Raw genomic sequence first — 23,756 nt, 5'->3', positions numbered from 1 at the left:
TTGCAGCAAAATCTCGTTGGAAAAATTCCAGCTTAAGCGCCAATCCAAAAGTTGGATTGCCGGAACCTCAATTTAGGTTGCCCGCTAGCTGTCGGCCAGTCGTAGGTCCGACCACACTTGATTCTATGGAGAAGCTCCTCAAAACACCGTAGCACAAAATAATAAAACAAAATCAATAATCAGAAAAAAAAACTACTATATTAATCAAAAAGTGTTCTCACCCACATTAAACTACTGCGTATATTGGCCAATTTTTAAAGAACTGATTCACATTTAGAGCTTAAAATTCTAGGTGATACTCTAACTACGCGCAAACCATTTGCCAGAAACTAAAAGTTCGTGCACGATTACTGGCTTTTCACTATTTTTCATGCATGCATGCCACTTATCTGGTTTTCCGCGACGACCTATTCACGCGAGGCAGGAACAGACAGCAACAACGATCTGCACTGGTCCGCCGGTCAGTCGGGTCTTCCAGGATACAATAAAAACCGACTGCGTTTCAGGGCACTGCACAAAAAGGTCGCAATTACTAAACGGCTTTGGTTCACACACAGGATGACTTACGTCGGTTTGTAGTCACGTGCACAAATCTTCTCCCTTCACATGCAAAGTAGGTAGCTCAGGAAATCTGCAGCTTGCGGATCAAAATTGATGCAACCAAAAGCACACACGTATCGGTGGACACCGGTGGGATGGCGACTAGTTGGGAAAAATAACCTGATATAACTCTTCTTCTGGTTTCATGCAATAAAAATTACAATTTGAGAAACCAGGCCCTCAGCGAGTTGAACTCCACCTCGGTGCCGCCGGCTTCGTTGGGGTTGCAGGTAGGCTGGTTGCTGCTCGACTGGACTGGGTCCCTCGTCGGCTTCAGCACGGTTGCTGGACACACACCCACTGTGCTCCTCTGCAGGTAGGATCTGCTCTGCTAGCTGCTCTGGAGGCTGGACTGTTCTTCGTCACAGATTTGCACACAATGATCTCGGTTTGCGTTATGAGGCCTCTATTTATATCATTTGCGCGGAGGCTTTCCTACCTACTTTGAGACGCAAAAGTTTGTGGTTGGCGGGAACACTTATAATTTAATAACCAATCAGAGGCAAGCAGATTTTGCGCACAGTGCTTGGAACAATTATCGTTACAGCGTGAGGTAGTCGACAGGTGGCGGCAGCATTACGATGAGCACCTCAATGGCGACGTTGCAAGTACCGAAGGTGGCGTGGTAACAGATCTTGAGTTATGTGCACAGGACGAAAGACTTCCGGCCCCTGACCTCCAAGAGATTGAGGAGGAGGTTGGCCGGTTGAAAATCAACGAAGCCGCTGGAGCAGATCAACTATCAAGCGAGCTTCTAAAATACGGTGGAGAAACACTGGTGAGAGCACTACACTGGGTCATTACCAAGATTTGGGAGGAGGAAGTATTACCGGAGGAATGGATGGAAGGTATCGTGTGTCCCATCTACAAAAAGGGGACAAGTTGGATTGCGGGAACTACTGCGCGATCACACTACTGAGCGCTGCCTACAAGATACTCTCTCAAATTTTATACCGCCGACTATCACCGATTGCAAGAAAGTTCGTGGGGCAATATCAGGCTGGATTCATGGGTGAATGCGCTACAACGGACCATATGTTCGCCATCCGCCAGGTGTTGCAGAAATGCCGCGTATACAACGTGCCCACACATCACTTGTTCATCGATTTCAAATCGGCATATGATACAATTGATCGAGAACAGCTATGGCAGATTATGCACGAACACGGATTCCCGAATAAACTGATACGATTGATCAAGGCGACGATAGATCGAGTGATGTGCGTAGTTCGAGTATCAGCGACACTCTCGAGTCCCTTCGAATCCCGCAGAGGGTTACGGCAAGGTGATGGTCTTTCGTGCTTGCTGTTCAATATTGCGTTAGAGGGTGTAATAAGGAGAGCGGGGATTAACACGAGTGATACGATTTTCACGAAGTCCGTTCAGCTGCTTAGTTTCGCTGATGATATTGTTATTATTGCTCGTAAATTTGAGACGATGGCGGAAACGTACATCCAACTACAGAGTGAAGCCAGGCGAATCGGATTAGTCATTAATGTGTCGAAGACAAAGTACATGATGGCAAAGGGCTCCAGGGAGGAATCACCGCACCCGCACCCCGAAGTTATATCGACGGTGATGAAATCGAGGCGGTTGAAGAATTCGTGTACTTGGGCTCACTGGTGACCGCCGACAACGACACCAGCAGAGAAATTTAGAGACTACTCAGAGCTTACTTTGGACTCCGCAGAACTGTACGATCGAACAAATTTCGCCGTCACACGAAAGTAGCTATCTACAAAACGCTGATTAGACCGGTCGTCCTCTATGGGCACGAAACATGGACCCTACGTGCAGAGGACCAACGCGCCCTTGGAGTTTTCGAACGGAAGGTGTTGCGTACCATCTACGGCGGAGTGCAGATGGAAGACGGGACTTGGAGAAGGCGAATGAACCACGAGCTGCATCAGCTGCTGAGAGAACCAACCATCGTCCATACCGCGAAAATCGGGAGGCTACGGTGGGCGGGTCACGTCATCAGGATGTCGGATAGCAACCCGACTAAAATGGTTCTCGAGAGTCATCCGACCGGTACAAGAAGACGTGGTGCGCAGCGAGCTAGGTAGGTCGATCAGGTGGAGGACGATCTGCGGACCCTTCGCAGAGTGCGGAACTGGAGACAAACAGCCATGGACCGAGTGGAATGGAGACAGCTACTATGTACAGCAGAGGCCACCCCGGCCTTAGCCTGATCGGTAAGGTAAGTAAGTAACTTCGTACCTGTCACACGATAACACATGCAGAATGATCATTGGCAGAGGAAGCTCTCGGTTAAAAACTGTGGACTCATAGAACAGCTGAGAAGCATGTATTGTCCTAGTGGGGATGTTACTCCAAGAGGTAGAAGAAGTATGCATTCGGCCTTTTATTCTTTCGGCTCTACATAAGACTTTTACAAAGAAGACCTTCAAAGGTTAGATCATTCTGTTCTTTTCATATGCACTAATCTATAACCATACACTTTCAAACATATGTTCAAAACTGAGATCAATCTCCCTCATGGTCCGAACCTCCGCTATTCCAACCCAAATTATGCCATAAAACCAGTACCAGTGCCGCCGCCATTACCTTTTACACGTACGTACCACACGATCATGACCTAGCACCCAATCCGTCCAAATTTACGGCCAGCCAAATTACTCACTGTCAACCAATCAAGCTGAGCCCCAAAAATGGGCAACCCACTCAAGCAACCAAACGGCTAAATCGAGTGGATCGAGTGGCGCAGCTCTCCAAGAGGCCGACGAAAAAAAAAAGGTCATCAAATCCAATCATAACGACCAATCAACCCTGCGGCGGCTTCGGTTGCTGCTGGGAAATCCGGAGCACTAGCCAGCATTGATCTTGAAAGTAGCAGTCGTCGTCGCCGTGACCATTATTATTGCCAGTGAGTGAGTGGTCTCTGCGCGAGGGAAGTGCGCGGTGCGGATCGCTTGAACGAGCCCTTCACTTCTTTTTACCTACCATTAACAATGTTTCAACCAATCGCCGCTACTCGTGCAGCAGCGGATTGATCGCGGTGGTGGCGATCCGCCTCAGTGTATGGGTGAAATGGTGTATTACAATACACAAACGATTGATCAGCATTCTGCGCGACTGAATGGGTTGCTGCAGCATGGCTGCGCACCACGATCAAACCTAAAGAAACTCTCGAAACGAAACGATTTTTTTTTGTAATTGATGAGAGTCATTTGAATGAGGTTGAGTAAAGTTGTGCGGGGAGAGCGGCAACTATCGCCGCACGGAATAGTGTTAGTGGGGCACGATCATCGTGATCTCGCGAGTCGCGAACGTGGGGAAGGTAAAGAAACGACCGATCGCGCGAAAACGATCACGTGGCTCCATCTAGGTGTCGAAGTGGGCGATGGTGGTGGAGTTTACGCTAGTCGTCGCTGTGATACAGGCGATCGTGTGATCGTTGTAGCATTGTATACTGCCTGCCGAAATAGTATGGCCACCATGATAAACTAATACCTCAGCCCAGTACTGGAAATGTCATTACGACATATAAAAATTCAACCACGTACAACTCATTTTAGAAGCTGAATCTGGATATGTATATGAAAAACTTGTGCTGCTAGACAAGTTCTACAAGAAAGTCACAGAAAAACTGTTTTTTTTTTGATATTTAAGGTAAATATAACGGGCTTCCTTCGAAATATGTCAATTGATATTCACCATGAATATCAATTGGCATTTTTCGAAGATAGTCCGTGACATTTACCTTAAATATCGAAATAAAATCGAGTTTCCCGTGACTTTTTTGTAGAACTGGTCTAGCTGCATAAGTTTTTCATAGACCATGTTCTCAGGTTCAGCTTCTAAAATGAGCTGTAGGTGGTTGAATTTAGATATGTCGTAATGCCATTTCCAGTACTGCGTGTGATAGTCGAATGATAACATTTTCAAAGCCATGATGGAACGTTAACAAAATTTCGACTTCAGTTTCTGGAAGTATCCATCAAAACTTGCAAAACACTTTTGGGATTGTTTCATCTCATATTTACTATCAATCAATTTCTACTTACCCATTTTCCCATTAGGACTGTACGGATCGTAGCTCCCGGTGGACATCGGCGACGAGTAGCCATTGGACATGGTGGTCGTGTAGGTGTGGCTCTGCGAGCCGGGGGAAGGACTCAGCGGTGGTGCCGAACCTGGCACACTGCCCGGACTAGGAGAGGAAATCCATTCCTCGTTGTTGCTGGAAACAAAAAAAAAAGAAAAAGAAGAATGAGGCAAAGCATTTTTTAGGTTGGATTCACAACAATGTCGTCTGTTCGGGGGGTTTTTCGTTTTTGTCGGTTTGGCAACACAATGTTGCATTCCAGGGAAGCGAGTTCCATCCCCGCAGTTGGGATAGAATGAGATGGATCGAGTGGAGCAAAACCCACATAAAAGATTTACGAGCATCTGTCTGGCGGTGCGGAGGCAACCATCTTCGCACTCACACCATCCATTCTGAACCATCCATCCCCCCCACACATTACCCTAATCGCACAAATTTCGACTAGGTACATACATAACAGCACAATCATTCTGACGTTGAGCCGGTTTTTGATATCCCACCCTCGGATAAATGTCGAGCATCCTAAACAGCTACAGCATCGACAAACCATGTCCTAGGAGACGACACCCACGCATCGAATCACCCTCATCCCATCTGGCTTATGCCGTGGAAATGTTCGATGTGATGCGATATGTAGTACCTTGTACATGTCTAGAAGGTGCCGGTACATAATTGGAATAGATTTAGCTCACCAAAAACCGAACCCGGACCACAGACACAACAGATTGTAGCACGAATGATAGATAGGATACAAATAACGTTCGATGATGGGAGGAGGGCGAGCAATTTGGACCGTTAAATTTGTGTGATTTGTGAGGGGCTATTATAGGACTATTGGTCACGAGGGAATTGAAATGAAGAGCACAGGCCGGCAGAACTTTTGTAAGCAGATCTATGAGAAGCTGTTCCAAAGCTTGAGATACAGATGTTATACCTTATAACCTTATAAAATGAAGTAAAAAGCAAAAATGGAAATAAAAGAAAATCGCGTTAAGTACTGTTCCTTTGAATTCCACTAAGAATTTGCATCCTTTGACAGATACGTATTTCGACCTCAACTGTAAGGTCGTCTTCAGTGTCTTGTACTTGACTCGACTAGTCGACAGAGTCAAGTACAAGACACTGAAGACGACCTTACAGTTGAGGTCGAAATACGTATCTGTCAAAGGATGCAAATTCTTAGTGGAATTCAAAGGAACAGTACTTAACGCGATTTTCTTTTATTTACAGATATTCCCCTAACAAGCCCAGGTTAATCATCAGCAAAAATGGAGTTATATTTTGAAGAATTGAAAAATTGGACAAAATTGCTTGATAGTTTCTCATTGTTACTTGGGAAGTTTTCAAAAGTCGTGCTTGAATGGTAGGACGAGTGAAACGCTTATTGGAAAATTAATTGATGCTTCTGTGACTTCTGTGATGGTGATGGAATCCCATATTGTTAGATTAGTCCTTCAGGAAGCGCGCCGTGGTAAAAAGTACAACACTATCAAAAATCTTCGCTCGTCGTATACAGTGTTAGCGTGGTGCAGTTTAAGGAGTTATATAATATACCTTGCGCGGATAGAAAAAAGATCGAACTTTTATTATTGCATAATCTGAAAATATACTAGCTAGACAATTCAAATTCCTAATTTCGTAAAGATTGGAGCACTAAAACCAAAGTTACAGCCCATTGTAGCACGCACTCTCCATAGAGACAAGGCAAAGCGCGAAACTTTAAATGCGATTATCGCGAAATGGTGTTTTAAAAAAGTGTCGTTGAGATGATCACGACATCTTAAAAAAAATTTAATTGTAGTTGATGTGAGATATAAGATGTACTGCATAAAGCTGTGGAAAGGAGATTGATCACAGCAGGCGATATAGCGCATTTGAATGTGATGCGAACTGTCAAGCGGACAATGTTAGCATCCCTGCTTGCGTAGCAACAACTCCAGGCGTCACCCAACCGCGTTCACTCTTGCCACTTGCGAACCGACGTCAGCCTGGGTAAGTTGTGTGTGCTGCACGTGAGGGGTGATTCCATCCCAGTGAAATACCAAACTCCACAGTTGATTTACAAACTTTTTGTTTTAATTGTTCGTATTTTAAAACTCAAGGTATTGAACGGTTCACTTTTTATAAAAAATGGCTTAGTTTTTTAAGTCAACTAAAACAACTTTTTGATTGAAAAACGACGACATTTTCTTTCAACATGGATTTTTATTGTGATTTTTTTTTTGTTAAAGTGAATAGTAAAAATCTAATTCGTCATATACGCGCTAATTCCCGTCATATCAGACCGAAAATAGCCAATCATTACAGATATTTCAACTTAACTTTGCCAGTGACTCATCAGATGGAAGCAAAACTTTGTAGGATTCTTTGGAGGAACGTTTAAAAAATCCTAATTAATCCACCTAGCAGTGATAAAAAAAAGAAAAAAAAAGTTAATTACACCGTCTTCGACCTAGAGGCCGCCCTCTACAGACTGAGCATTACTAACATTTGATAACGGACAACACATATTACACCCAGTGGCCCCAGTGGAGAATTTTCCGTTTGACGAAAAGTTTTCCCCGACTGTAACGGAAATCGAACCCACACTCCGAGGCTTACGAGACACCTAAACGACTGACGCCGCTAGCTGCTCGACCACGAAGCCCACAAAAATGGCGCCTTTCTCGTGCCTTCGAAAACCCATTTCAAAAAAACTCAAGTGACACGTTGATGAATATCGCACTTTCATACGTTTAACTTAACTCCATTTCATAGCAGCAGAAATCACATCGTTTATTTAGCTTTTGATGTTAGAGTCCTGAACTCTTAAAAAACCGCATTCTTGAATTTTAGATTTAAGCACGTCATCTTGGGAATTCTGGTCATTATTTTCGAACTCCAGACTACTTCCCCATACCAAATGTACCCATATTGAATGGGTTTAAGGCCTAATACTCCACTGAACAGCCGCCATCTTGGAGCTGGTGTGGTGGTTAGAACACAAGACTATCACGCCGAGGACCTGGGATCGAATCCCACTCCCAACATACTCACAAAATGTGGATTCTTCCTTAGGAAGAGAAGTAAAGTGTGAGTCCCGAGATGAGCTAGCCTAGGGTTAAAAATCTCGTAAATACAGATAAAAAAACGCCATCTTGGATATTGGACCGCCATTTAGGTTATTCTGGTTGCTATTTTTGGACTTCGGTAATCCTCTCTATACCAAATATACTCATATTGAATAATTATTTAGCTGCCATCATAAATTTTGTGACAACATCTTAGTTTTTAGATCACCGTCTTAGATATTCTGACCGCCATTTTTGGACTCCGGATATATTCAAATATTGCATGGTCTTATAGCCTCAAACTCCATTAAGCACCCACCATCTTGAATTTTGAGCCGCCATCTTGGATTTTAGACCACGATTTTGGATATTCTGGTCTCCATTTTTGAACTCCGGTCATCTTCCCCATTCCAAATATACCAGTATTGCATGGTTTTAGGCCAATCCGGAGACGGCCATTTCGATTCCCGTTCCGGTCGAGAACTTGATCGATTTTCTTAGGCATAGTGTATCACGTATAAAAGTCCTTCAATTAGTAATTGTGGAAGTGTTTAGTTGAAAAAAGGCACACCAAGCTCCAGTGGGAGCGCAGAACCACAATGAAGAAAAAGAATAACCTACACAGCTAGTCGCGTTCGGTAATTTTTACCGAAATCTCAACTGCTGAACGTTCGGTAATGGTTTTTTACCGAAATTCTGTAAAAATTACCAAATTTCGGTAAAATGTTATCGTTTATCTGTCAAATTTTAACGAAGTTCGGTAAACGTCACCGAATTTCTCCGGTAAAAAACTTAACGGTTGAGATTTCGGTAAAATATTACCGAAGTCGGTGATTTTTTCTAAGTGTGTAACCAAATAACATTTTTGTTGCATAAGAGTTTATTAGAGCTTTCATTCAAAGGCGTTTTCTCCATGAGCTGTTACGTAGCAACTTTTGTCATTAGGGTAGATAACTTCCTAATAGTACTCCTTAAATAATCCCAGTAAAGCTCCTAGAAGAATTCCTACTGTTTCGCTAGTGTAATGCCTCTTGAATGAATTGCTGGAGGAAGGAACTCCTAGAAAAATTGCTGGAGCAAATACTAGAGAAATTCCCAGAAAAGCTCTCGGAGAAACTCACAATTTTTGAAGCAATTCCAGGAGAAATTTTCGAAGTACTTCTGGTTGAAATTGCAGGAGGCACTTCTGGAGCTTTTATAGCCGAGGCGGTAAACGCACGGGTATTCAGCATGACCATGCTGAGGGTGATGGGTTCGATTCCCGGTCGGTCCAGGATCTTTTCGTAAAAGGAAATTTCCTTGACTTCCTTGGGCATAGAGTATCTTCGTGCCTGCCACACGATATACACATGCAAAATGGTCATTGGCAGAGGAAGCTCTCAGTTAATTACTGTGGAAGTGCTCATAGAACACTAAGCTGAGAAGCAGGCTTTGTCCCAATGAGGACGTTACGCCAAGAAGAGAGAGAGAGAGAGGGGATGAATTCCTGAGGGAACCCCTAAAAGAATCTCTGGAAAAATCTTGGGAATCCCAGAAGAAATCGCAAAAGGAATTCCGGGAAGAATCACGGAAAGAATCATTGAAGCTATATCAACTAATATATCTCCAAAAAAAATTCCTGGAAGAATCCTGAAAGAACCCCTGAAGGAATCCTGCTAAGAATCTTGAGAGGCATCTCTGAAAGATTCTCCAAAGAATTCTCGGAAGAAATACCTAAAGGAATACCAGAAAAAACCTTGGAAGGAGTCTCGAAAAGAATTCCTGGAGTAATCCCGTTAGGAATTGGCGAAGAAATCCTGAAAAACTGTAGGGAATTATACCAAAAAAAAATCTAAGGAGAAAGGCCTGTAACTAATTAATGAACCGGGCAATCTCTCAGTAACAAGAGACCCCTCGAACTGGGTCTCAGGGTCGGCTTGCTACTGGGTAAGCTGAGGGGCTACGCGAGCAAGGTGTGCAGTTCACGGTCACCTGACTAGTGCTATCGTGGGGTTTGAATACAAAAATGAACTTTGAAGGAAAAACTAGAGATTTATTGAGCGATTTAGTCTATTGTTGCAAGCTAAACTATTGAGGGTTTTAGAGGATCTATTTGGACTATTATAAACTGTGTAGTTGTGGGTAGGTATAATGGTTTTTTTTTGTTCACGTACCGGTACGGCTTTCTGCTTCCTGCTGTTGTCGACGTTCCTTGGGAATCCTGCGAGCGCTCGCTGAGGTACTTGCGGACTGGTGAGTACGTTACTACGACAATTTTGGCGATTGTCGAAGGGGGTCGGTTCCTAGACCGACGGTAAGGCGTCTTCCCTCTTTGACGGCAATCGACACGGCCCAGAACGGTACCGGAGTGACCGTGCCAAGAGGGGTAAGAGCTCTTTAACGTTTAGGGGTGTCAACCCCGAGCTTTACGATTATGGCCAATCTGACCAGAGGCCTACGACGATCCTTGACGGGTTAGGCGTAGCAGACTAGGTCTACTAGGCCGAAACGAATGCTCCTGATGACTTCAAGTTTCTCTCCCGATTTAAGAAATACCACTCACTTTTCGTTACTTGGACACTTTAGAACGACACCTGGAGCACACGAACGCCTTTAACAGATTCTGCAATGGCGCTTCTTCAACTTGGCCCGACCCCCTTACACAATTTTCCTCCCTTCTTCAATTTACCACAATTTGGGTTGGGGGTTGTTACCACCTATTTAACGTAATGCGCCTGTAGGTCCACTTATCGTTTCAGCCATTTTTGTCCTTAATCCATAGCTTGCATGCAATCTACCCTCTTATATGTTTTCATGTACATTCAAAATCACGCCTAATCCACTAACAATTTTAGTTACATATTTATACATTTGACTAATCTTTTTAACACTTAAAACCCTTTTTCTAGATAACGCTATCCTAATCCAACACCACTTAACGCTAGAGACGTGACTGTTCACATAACAAGAGCACAAATTAAAAAAATACTAAAAATTTGCAACGAACGGTTACACTATTCCGCACCTCGGGAAAATAAATGTTAAACGGGAGTGAACATTTATTTAGCCTTAAACGATCATAAACTTTCAAAAACAATAAGACATCTACCGAGAAAAACACAAAGTCGAAGAAAAATGATAAAATCGCGTAGCAGTTAAAATTACAAACGTTAAGTATATTGACTATTACATAAACACTTTAAAATCTTGAGCAACTAAAAGCTAAATTTAATTTCAAACTTGCCATAATATGCTACCAGTGATTCTGTCTAGTGTCGATGTGAGTCTGTTTCCCCTTATCATATTCTACTACTTCATTTGCCGATAGCTCGTTACTCGGGATTCACTCGGGTATCCGCTTTCGTATTTTCAGGTTCAAGGGTCTACTATAGCAGAAGACGATTCAGTATACCTACACGTTCGGTCGCGCGCGTATTATGGAACTTGTGCTATTTATAATGATTTGACTACCAGGCTATGTTCAACTGTTGGTGTTAATTGTGATTTTATTTTAAGATGAGTGAATTTATTCCTTCCTTTTTCTATGTTAAGCTGACGATCTGATTTCTTTCTAGGTTTTTATTTTAAACGGTCACTTAAAAGGACGCACCAGTCCTGGTAGTCGCGCATTTCGGCATCTATTACGGCTTGGTAATGCATCTATTATACGTCGCTAAGCCGCGAACAATTACTGTAGGCGAACGTTTCCCTATTTCAACCCTATCATTTTTCAACTTCTTCAACGAAGTGATCAGCAGCTGAGATCATATCTGGCTATTGTGTGTCTACTAACAATGCTTTATAGTTGCCCTTCGGTAAATCAAGCTTGTAGCTTTGTATAGATTTCCTATGTCTTCTATCTCATTCCAGACTTTCATTATTCTCAGTGCCAGAGAAGGTACCCCGAACTACTGAAACGATGCTAACGAACCAATGCTATAAAGTTCATTCTCTCCGAGAGAGAAAGAGCGGCAACTCTATCTTTAACGCGAGTATATTTAATCCATTACTGCGCGGAGTCTACGAACAGGACTTAAAAGAAAGTGGACGATAGCGTCTATATCCAATACATTACTACACTGATGAAGACGACTCTACGAACAGGACTCAAAACAAAGTGGACGATAGCGACTTATAGCTCAATGCATCATAAGCGGTCCCCACGCGATAATGACCTCACAATCAATGGATCTACCACAAACATACAGACTTGGACAACGACAACGAACTAATGCGACGATTGTTCAACGATGATGACCAAGGATCTTAATCTGCACCCGATTCTCAGTTCTCCACGTTATCATACGGTGAGATGGTAGTACCATGACCAAAGCTCACCATGTTCTCGGCCCTCACGTTCAGCTTTCTTTTAGGTTTCTACCAGACCTCGGCCGTGGAGTTGCATTGCCAGCACGTAGGTCACTTGCTGAGAAAACTCCTAATGATTTGCCCTGCTCATCCGATAGTTCATAAGAACTGCTTCCGCGCTTGGCCACAATGGTACATGGAATAAACAGCGGTCCATACTTTGCGTTGTAGTGGTCAGCCGCGGACGATTGGCGGAAGTTCCGCTTGTAAACTTTCTGGCCAATCTCGAATGTAGGGGCAAACTTCTTGAACCGTAAGTTGTACACTTTTCTGTGCTTTTCGTCGCTTTTATCGAGATTCCTTTTAACGATCTCTCTGATATTTCCAACTATTTCCTCTCTATGTTTTTCCCGAACTTCCATGGGAAGTTCTCCTTCATCTCTTTCCATCCGGTGCTCTTCACCTTTAATCACCTTCTCATGGCCGTACAATATGCGATATGGTGAGAATCCCGTTGAAGAATGCACCGTAGTGTTAATCATCTCTTCAACCTCAGGCCCGACCCCCTTATACAATTTTCCTCCCTTCTTCAATTTACCACAATTTGGGTTGGGGGTTGTTACCACCTATTTAACGTAATGCGCCTGTAGGTCCACTTATCGTTTCAGCCATTTTTGTCCTTAATCCATAGCTTGCATGCAATCTACCCTCTTATCTGTTTTCATGTACATTCAAAATCACGCCTAATCCACTAACAATTTTAGTTACATATTTTTACATTTGACTAATCTTTTTAACACTTAAAACCCTTTTTCTAAATAACGCTATCCTAATCCAACACCAGTTAACGCTAGAGACGTGACTGTTCACATAACAAGAGTACAAATTAAAAAAATACTAAAAATTTGCAACGAACGGTTACAGGCCAGCAGAAATCCTGGGTGGAATCCCTGAAAGAATCCCTGAACAAATCCCTGATAAATTCTGGAGAGAAATCCTTCAGGGAATCTTAGGAGAAATATCTAAAGGAGAGTCGCAAATAATTAATGAACCAATTCGGGTAGGAGTCCTTGAAAAAACTCCGGAAGCAAACCCAGCATCCCTTCAAAAAATTTTAGGGGGAGTCACTGAAAGAATTCCAGTAGAACTCCCGGGAAAAATCCCTAAAGGAATTCCGAAAGAAATCTAGATAAATATCTCGGAAGGTATCAATAAAAGAATTCTGAAAGGACACCAGGAAGTATTCCTGAAGAAACTCCGGAAACTCAAATATCTCAAATATCCCGAAAAAAAAAAATCCCGAAGGAGAGGAATCATTAAAATAATCCAGGAATAAAAAGAATCCCTGATGGAATTTCTTGAGAAAACCTTGGCAAAAACCATTGAAGAAATTCTAAAAAAAATCCCGAGAGAAATCCATTAAGAAATGTCGGATAATATCTATAAATCAATACCGGAAGGAATTCTGTATGAAATCCTACGAGAAATCCCTGAAGGAATTTCGAGAGAATTCCTGAAAAAAATCCCGGAAAAAATACCAAGAGGAATTAATGAAGGAATCCCAGGAACAATCTTAGACGCAAACTCAGAAGAAATTTCTTAGTGCATCCCGAGAGCAATAAAGGAAAGATTTCCAGGAATAATATCTGGAGAATCCCGGATCGAATTACGCAAAGAATCCTGGGAGAAATCCCTGAACAAAATCTTAGGAGACATCTCTGAAAGAATCGCGGAAGGCATTCTTGTAGGAATCCCAGTATGAATCTTGACTAGAATATCAGGTGTTATCTCAGCAAAATCAAATCCTGAGATAAATTCCTAGAAGAGTTTCAACCTACAAGGAGGAGTTAAAAGACAGAAATCTAAGAGAAATCCTTAAAGAAATATCGAGAAAAATAAAAAAAGGCCTGTATAGACTAAGTTATCCGTGATATACATTACGTCACTGCCATCTAGTGCAATAATTTCAAATTTAAATTGTTGCTAATGCACTTGAACGGTTTGGTTGAAAATGTCATCGTTATATCTTTTTACCAAGTCGAGATATTAGGAGCAGAAGTTGTTTTTTCACCTCCAGTATCATTTTATCTCGGAAAAATCTGAAACGCAAACCATTATTTTTACAGTTTCGATATTGTTTGAACATTTTATACAACAGAATGCATTGTTGTATAACCATATAATAACAATAGAGGGGCCGAGATGCAAACGGGTGGAGGTAACCATATTGTCGATTTTGAGCAAAGCATATAATAAAATTCTTCAGATTTCAAGCTCTTGGAAACTTTTTTAAGATTGTTTCTACGATGATTAGAAAAAAAAAATACAATAAATCGGAAAAATGGGTCGATTCTGAAACTCCATACATTTTGTACGGGATGAAAAATTGATCAAAAATATATAATCCCTCCCAAGTAACATTTTTTAGTCAAATAGGCTAGAAGAGATGCTTAAAACTATTATAAAACTAAAGAAAAAAAAATAATATGTTTTAGGACGGTTTTCGAAACCTCTTCAAGACTAATTGGTCATCACAATGCTTGGGCTGGATTTAAACAAATACCGTGAATTCAATAGTAACTAATACATTTTATGATATTTGTATTGTTGAGTTTTAATGAACAATATAATAAATAGTAACGTAAAACTATATAAGAGCATACAAAAAATACAAATATGGCCCGATTCATAACAACTCTGATATTTTATTGGAAAATTTTGCGTTTACTACTGAATTAATGATTAATTAACAGTTATTTTTCTGTTAATAAATTATGTAACAATAAAGAAAAACCTATTCCTTCAACAATATTGTATTCAACAAAACGTTGTTGAACTTCTTCTAACTTACTTCAAATTTTATAGACGTTTATTTAGACAAACTTATGTAAACTTAAGTCAACTTCCACTACTATACATTGGTTGAACATTTGGATCATAGAAATGTAGCCGCATCTGACTAGGTACCAAAATCAATTAAAATACGGCAATAACCGATCATCCAGCATTACTATTTCATTTATCGTTGGAATGTATACAAGATCCCTATAACGACAATGTTCCACCGGGTATTACAATTGATGACGCGCATCCAATTAATTCATAATTGAAAGGTTTACTCATAGGCAGAAGGGATTCAATTGTACACTGACACAAAATTTCAATTAGAAATCCGTAAATTTTTCATACGATAAAAATCGTACGTTTTGCTAATTTTTACATTGAATAAAAAATCAAAGCAAATACTAACAAAAGCACTACAAATACTTTTAAATTCAAGTCACCGATTTAGTTCAGTGACCCCTGTTGGTAATTGAACCGAGAAACTCAAATTTATGTTCTCTTTCCACAAACATTGATTTTATAGAACACACCACCACTCGAAACTTGTAGGTGTTTTCCATTCTCAGCTGACATGACCCTTTCTCATCCAATTTCGTTCTCAATCCCCTCCGACGGGATTGAACCTGAAGCGGGCGAAAAATTTCGCAAATTTGGCCCCGGCTATGTGTACGGCAATAAATCAATATTTGCGCACGCACGCCACCCTACACTATGTATAATACAAGCGATCAGCGTGTCAGTCAGTGCTGCACGGTGCTTGGGTTATGCCTCTATTTATAGAGAGAACGCTTTCGAACGAATTTCGAAAGGTAAGGGTAGAACCTGATGGACGGAAGGACGGACGCCCCCAGTCAGCCAGACGACGAATCATGTGCTGCACTCTTCGCATCGATTTGAGTGTTGTTGAGCCTGGTTCGGTGGGACGAAAAAAAAATAAATAAAACAAAGCCGGACCATGACCTTTGGTGAACAACGAACCGGTGTTCTGTTGGGGTAGGCTTACTCTCTCCGTCTCTGATGGGTGTTGTATCATGAAGAGACAGATAGCGATTCGGTAGCGAGAGCATGAGAGGGAGTTCGAATTGATGGTGATAATTTATAATTCTGTTCATATTGTAGGATTATTATTAATTATGATTAATGGAATGGTAAATGTATAATCCTGAATAATCCGGTCGAAGCTAAACAAGGGGACATGAGCGAATTGGTAGGACAGAAGTTACAACATTGAACATGTAACCTATTTTCAAGGGAAATGATTCAATTTTGAGTCATAACTATACCAAACTATACACTGTATGGTTAGAAATTCAGAATATAATATCTGAAATTCTATATTGATTGAAATTTCTATATTGATTGAATAATGAAGGTGGTAACTTGAAGTTACTCGTACCGATTAAGCTCACAAATCAATAAAGGGAAAAACGATTCCGGATGATAACCTTTATCGTTGTTGAAGGTAAGTCGCCAAGTTATTATCCATGTGCTTGAACGAAAACATAAAAAAAAACTATAAAAACAACTCTTACCTTTCCAACCGTCGTTTTCCGCTACTATAAACCGTAACGGTACCATTGGAGCTAGCATTGACTGATGGTGGCAGTGGTGCCACCGTAGCCGGAATGGCCGTCACGGTAACTCCACCACTAGTAGTAGCAGAACTTGCGATCAATCCACCGCCACCAGTATCCGACGGCAGAGGTTCCATCTTGACGGCCTTCAGCATGATGTCATCACCGATCTTGACGATGCTGATGTTGTTGTTGCCGGCAGCCGCCTTTAGGATGTGCTTGGTCGCCGTCGTCGATCCAGTACCCGAGCTGCTGGTCCCGGCAGTAATGGCCGAAGTACTGCTACCTGCTGCTGCTGCTCCTGCCACCAGTCCGGTAATCGTGGTAGCATTGAGGGCATTCAACGACGTCAGCCCGATTATGGTAGTTCCACCAGATCCTCCCGTCTGGACTAGGGCCAACTGCGGCGGTGGTGGTTGCTGAGGCCTGACTACGCTACTGATCACCTGCTGTCCCTGTCCCTGTGCCTGCTGCTGTACGCTTCCAGTTGGATTTGTGCTTACAATGTTCAATCGGTACATGACCTTTCGATGAGAGATCGTTTCAGGGTGGTCGTTCTTACGCGTTGTGCGAATAATTTAGAGAACGAAAATTGTTAAAAGGATTCAAACGAAGGGGGTTGAACGTTTCTACATCAGTAGGGTTGAGATTCATTTGTGGTTTGGATGTTTCGTCGAATGGTACATACTTGGGACTGATCTCTTCTTTTTGAACTTGCTGTGATCTTTGAACTGTTGAAGCATGGTGGGATTTGGGGGCTATACTTTCGATAGACTTTGGGGTATGTGTCGGATTAATCTAGCTAGTGACCCATTTGAACAATCGGCATCTGAAACGGAAGGTGGCAGAATTGAAATGTGGGATTATTATACAAGGATTGTACCCGTAATCGTTGGGAAGATAAGGTTTGTTGTGAAAACTGTTAAATTAACAGATGTTGTTTCCAGTTTGACCATGCTCTCTTAAAATGATTTACAATATGTAAAATATGTTTCTATGCAACGGAATTGTATAAAACCATACTGCAAATGATAACGATACAAAAGTTTATTTGTTTTTGTTACAAAATTTAATCTAAATTTCAAATCACTCATGTATTAAACTTGTGGTATTGTATTTCTTTCATCGTTATAATAGTGTGTTGAAACGTTTCATAAGAATCGAGTATGAGTTATGTAAACCGTGACCAGGTCTGTAGCTACCGTTCGTCTTTTGTGATTCACCGGGTCACCTTGGAGGACAGACACTCATATTACAGCATCCCATACTCGATTCCATACTATGGTATCGATTTTTGAACTCCACAGCAACGACAACCTCCCTCCACGAGCGAAGCACATTCAAATTCCTTTCTTTTTCATCCATCTCCTAGCGCTAACGAAAATAAAGAAAGAAGATATCGCCCAGAACATACCAGAACCTCGCCCTGAATGGCAATCCCTAATAGCACATAAAATATTTACCGCGCCATGGTCTCGCCACAGCCAGTCTTGTGCCACCCGTCTAGGCCAGGAGCAGTAGCAACTGCAAGAGTCCCAGCCAGATAAAAAGTGCCATTTCATCCTTTTGTCATTGCGGTAGTCCCTGTCATCTTGAGAGCGCTGCTGCTATCAACCATCCGCCCAACCATACAAGCGTCGTTGTCGCTGCTAAGGACGACCACGACAACGACGGCGTCGTTCTTTATGTATCCACCACGAAGCAGCCATAGAGAAAGGCGTACGTACATAGCAATCTAGGTCAATGCAGTACTTTGAACACATAAAGGACCTTCCCGATTGCTACCGCAGCCCGCTTCTTTTCCAGCTTTTCGAGCGGCGGTGTCTGGTAGACTGGTTCGAGTCAAAATTCCTTAGCAGATGATCAGGAAATTTCAAGGAACATCAAAATAATGTGCTTACTATACACTGAATATTACTTGAATGGTAAGCTTGAAATATAAATCTAGTGCCAATGATATTGAACTACTAATGAAGATCACGTTTATTTAATTTATTCATACATTATAAAGTGAAATACAAGAAATTATGTATTAATCATATGGTAACTGTAAGAAATATAGTTTATATATGGTATTGCCATAATAATCAAGAATTTTAATATAGTGCATCAATTCTTATCAGCTATGAAAATAAAGCAATGAAGCATTTACCATAACACATATATTCCTCCAACAGTTATGTCATTAAACAAGCTTTTATTTTTATTCAATTGAATTTATTCCATATATTTTCCATCCCTCAATAATTTCCAACCAGTCTATCTGGCTTTGAAAAACGAAGAAAAACCTACCCCAACATGTTAATTTAAGAGCATGAAGCACACACCAAAACCACCCTCATTCTGCACCACGACCACCTACACCAACCAAAACGCCAACGATGCTACATCGCGTATGGCATACACCAGCCCTACGAGCACGCAAGAGCGAGCACACCGAATGGAAAATAATCCAGAAACGTTTCGACGGATCCTCGCGAACGTCGCATCGTCGTCTTCTTCCACGCCGCCGCTCCGGTTCGCAATCATCTGGTTTCGTCTCATCGCCGTCAGCAGCAGCACAGCCACCATGGACGAGATGAAGAGGATTTGTTTTGTGCGCGAGATATAGCATCGTATACGCTCTATGTGTCTCTGGTTTTCGATTTTTCTCACCCTTCCTCACGAGGGTAGACGACCACGCCAAGCTGATATTGAAGCTTTATTGAGAATTTTTCAAAGTAAACAGTTTTTGAACGGTATCTGTGCAATGCCAGAAATAGATGAAGCCCCATATATTAGAACTATACAACAAATCATAAATACTATTAAGAGTATCCTCCGGGAAAAATATTATTTAAAATTCGGAAAGGATTAAGGACACTTGAAATTCGGACAGAATTCTGAACAGGATTCGAACAGAATCCTGAACAGGATTCGAACAGAATCCTGAACAGGATTCGAACAGAATCCTGAACAGGATTCGAACAGAATCCTGAACAGGATTCGAACAGAATCCTGAGCAGGATTCGAACAGAATCCTGAGCAGGATTCGACCAACATCCTGAGCAGGAAGCGACCAGAATCCTGAGCAGGACTCGAACAGAATCCTGAGCAAGATTCAAACAGAATCCTGAGCAGGATTCGAACAGAATCCTGAGCAGGATTCGAACAGAATCCTGAGCAGGATTCGAACAGAATCCTGAGCAGGATTCGAACAGAATCCTGAGCAGGATTCGAACAGAATCCTGAGCAGGATTCGAACAGAATCCTGAGCAGGATTCGAACAGAATCCTGAGCAGGATTCGAACAGAATCCTGAGCAGGATTCGAACAGAATCCTGAGCAGGATTCGACCAGAATCCTGAGCAGGATTCGAACAGAATCCTGAGCAGGATTCGAACAGAATCCTGAGCAGGATTCGAACAGAATCCTGAGCAGGATTCGAACAGAATCCTGAGCAGGATTCGAACAGAATCCTGAGCAGGATTCGAACAGAATCCTGAGCAGGATTCGAACAGAATCCTGAGCAGGATTCGAACAGAATCCTGAGCAGGATTCGAACAGAATCCTGAGCAGGATTCGAACAGAATCCTGAGCAGGATTCGAACAGAATCCTGAGCAGGATTCGAACAGAATCCTGAGCAGGATTCGAACAGAATCCTGAGCAGGATTCGAACAGAATCCTGAGCAGGATTCGAACAGAATCCTGAGCAGGATTCGAACAGAATCCTGAGCAGGATTCGAACAGAATCCTGAGCAGGATTCGAACAGAATCCTGAGCAGGATTCGAACAGAATCCTGACCAGGATTCAAACAGAATCCTGAGCAGGATTCGAACAGAATCCTGAGCAGGATTCGAACAGAATCCTGAGCAGGATTCGAACAGAATCCTGAGCAGGATTCGAACAGAATCCTGAGCAGGATTCGAACAGAACCCTGAGCAGGATTCGAACAGAATCCTGAGCAGAATTCGAACAGAATCCTGAGCAGGATTCGAACAGAATCCTGAGCAGGATTCGAACAGAATCCTGAGCAGGATTCGAACAGAATCCCGAGCAGGATTCGAACAGAATCCTGAGCAGGATTCGAACAGAATCCTGAGCAGGATTCGAACAGAATCCTGAGCAGGATTCGAACAGAATCCTGAGCAGGATTCGAACAGAATCCTGAGCAGGATTCGAACAGAATCCTGAGCAGGATTCGAACAGAATCCTGAGCAGGATTCGAACAGAACCCTGAGCAGGATTCGAACAGAATCCTGAGCAGGATTCGAACAGAATCCTGAGCAGGATTCGAACAGAATCCTGAGCAGGATTCGAACAGAATCCTGAGCAGGATTCGACCAGAATCCTGAACAGGATTCGACCAGAATCCTGAACAGGATTCGACCAGAATCCTGAACAGGATTCGACCAGAATCCTGGCAAGGATTCGACCAGAATCCTGAACAGGATTCGACCAGAATCCTGAACAGGTTTCGACCATAATCCTGAACAGGATTCGACCAGAATCCTGAACAGGATTCGACCAGAATCCTGAACAGGATTCGACCAGAATCCTGAACAGGATTCGACCAGAATCCTGAACAGGTTTCGACCAGAATCCTGAACAGGATTCGACCAGAATCCTGAACAGGATTCGACCAGAATCCTGAACAGGATTCGACCAGAATCCTGAACAGGGTTCGACCAGAATCCTGAACAGGATTCGACCAGAATCCTGAACAGGATTCGACCAGAATCCTGAACAGGATTCGACCAGAATCCTGAACAGGATTCGACCAGAATCCTGAACAGGATTCGACCAGAATCCTGAACAGGATTCGACCAGAATCCTGAACAGGATTCGACCAGAATCCTGAACAGGATTCGACCAGAATCCTGAACATGATTCGACCAGAATCCTGAACAGGATTCGACCAGAATCCTGAACAGGATTCGACCAGAATCCTGAACAGGATTCGACCAGAATCCTGAACAGGATTCGACCAGAATCCTGAACAGGATTCGACCAGAATCCTGAACAGGATTCGACCAGAATCCTGAACAGGATTCGACCAGAATCCTGAACAGGAGTCGACCAGAATCCTGAACAGGATTCGACCAGAATCCTGAACAGGATTCGACCAGAATCCTGAACAGGATTCGACCAGAATCCTGAACAGGATTCGACCAGAATCCTGAACAGGATTCGACCAGAATCCTGAACAGGATTCGACCAGAATCCTGAACAGGATTCGACCAGAATCCTGAACAGGATTCGACCAGAATCCTGAACAGGATTCGACCAGAATCCTCAACAGGTTCCAACCAGAATCTTCAACAGGATTACTGAACAGGATTCGACCAGAATCCTCAACAGGATTCGACCAGAATCCTCAACAGGTTCCGACCAGAATCTTCAACAGGATTCTAACAGAATCCTGTACAGGATTCGACCAAAGTTCTGAACAGGATTCGAAAAGAATCCTCAACAGGATTCGATCAGAACCCTGAACAGTATACGACCAGATTCCTCAACAGGATTGGACTAGAATCAAGCATTACAACCTGACTTTTTATATCAAAAAGTTGTTCACAGTAACTTACTAGGCAATTTTAACCTAATTCAAGACAAGCCAATATGTCACCTCAAGGCCAAACCTTTCCTATGTTAGTAATGCGTTCCTTCGGAGGATTACTTCATTGTGCATCGCAATTTTATCGCAAAATTTCCATCTCATAAAGTCACGTGTCAACATTTTCCCACCGAAGAAAAGAAAAATACCCCTCGAGAAAATATGATTCTCAAGTTTCAATAGAGGAAACAAAAAAAACGGTTATGCTACTGGTGTACATGTATTGTTATGTCACGCTTAGAAACTTATTCTATGTTTCTTTCCCACCTCTTTGACCACCACAAACCGCATTCCTTCATCGCCTTCTCCTATCAAGTTTCCCATTATCACGACCATCCCTAACACACAAAGAACGGCGCACTGTGCTTTCCCTTGAAAGCAGCCCAGGGTTTCCACCCCACATCCGAGGGACATAAAGAAAACAATCATTCTGAAATTATTTTTCCAGTCACGAAGCATACTTATCAAAAAAGCACACCCCGTCATTATTTCTCCTCTTCTCGTCTCAAACGTCCTCCTAACGTCCGTTGTTGGCATACATGCAGGCGCATCGCCACTTCGCCTGAATATATACCCAACCAACCAACGCCGCTGGAAGTTTGAAAATAGCTCGCCCTAGCCCCGTATAATCATCCGTTCGACCAACCATCCGTCCCAAGGCTAGGCTAGGGCCCCGAAAAGTGAACGTTCGTGTTCCTAACCTATACCGACGTCCATACATATACCGAAGGCGAGTCGCCGTCGTCGCATTTTGAAGGGAGTCATGTCGAAAGCAAAATACCAGAAAAAAAATCTGTCTGCATGGCGCCAAACACGCCACATACTATGCGCCTTGGCGGTAGGCAACCCACTCGCTGGTACATAAGCATCTCCACGACTCCCACCGCCGAATAATAGAGAGTCTCTCGCAAACGCTCTCAGTCTCACTCTCACATTGATGATCATTCGCCTCGTTAGACGCCATGTTCATGGATGTATTAGTGAGAATGAGAACAAAAATTCCTCTCTTCATCTCCCATGTTTTTCCCGCAAAACAAAAACCCGTCTGAAAAAAAGAAGCAAATCAAGCTCAAGGAGAACTGCGTGCATCGACTTTTGCCTACCCAACGGGGTGGCGCCACCCCACTACAGCTCACTGCCATCTGGTGTTAGTGAACTTTGTAGCGCGTTCCGCCAACTGCTGAGAACGTCGGACGGTAGATACATAAGCCGCCACCGAGGCTGTCATCACAGCGGCCGCGCGTCAACCCCACAACCCGCAACAACCCGAGTTAGGTTAGGATAGGTTAGGGTTTTGTGGTGCTGGCTGCGGTGATGCGGCTACCCTGGCCCTCTAGGCAACCCTTTTGGCCGGCCGAGCAACGGGGCAAAATATCGGAAATCAAGTTTGTGGGTTGCAAGGACATTTTCTCGGAAACCTATTTGTGGAGGTAGAAAAAAGGGATCCGAGTGGGAGAAAGTAATCACCGAGACCTAACCTAGCCTAAGCTAACCTAGTGGCTGATGAAATGGATGAAATCGAATGAAGGTGTAAGGGAGAGGCGAATGTCGATTGTGAAATTGATGCGCAGTAAGGAAAGAGCAAAGAACCTTAGGAGGAGACTGTGTAGGACGACGGACAAGTCCGGTTTCGGGGTCATAGGTCATGGCACAGAGAACAGACATCCAAGTCCAGTTCCGAAACTGTGTAAGGAATTTAACGGTTATTTGAAATCGGCAACACAAGTGGCAATAG

At 42.8% G+C, this 23,756-nt stretch overlaps 1 protein-coding gene across 1 annotated transcript in view; it reads right to left on the bottom strand.

The window, feature by feature from the left end:
• Positions 1-17,278, bottom strand: part of LOC109414899 (ecdysone receptor) — a 474,809-nt gene extending 457,531 nt beyond the window's left edge. Inside the window, exons 1-2 of the mRNA XM_029859697.2 lie at positions 16,383-17,278; positions 4,629-4,804 (exon numbers count right to left, since the gene is read on the bottom strand). Coding sequence (XP_029715557.2) covers positions 4,629-4,804; positions 16,383-16,945 — 739 coding nt within the window. The 5' untranslated portion in view covers positions 16,946-17,278. The remainder of the gene's footprint in view (positions 1-4,628; positions 4,805-16,382) is intronic.
• Positions 17,279-23,756: the final 6,478 nt, after the last annotated feature.

The sequence above is a fragment of the Aedes albopictus genome, chromosome 3 (assembly GCF_035046485.1).
Source record: "Aedes albopictus strain Foshan chromosome 3, AalbF5, whole genome shotgun sequence".
Classification (NCBI taxonomy): Eukaryota; Metazoa; Arthropoda; class Insecta; order Diptera; family Culicidae; genus Aedes; species Aedes albopictus.
This window is presented reverse-complemented; position numbering and strand designations above follow the sequence as displayed.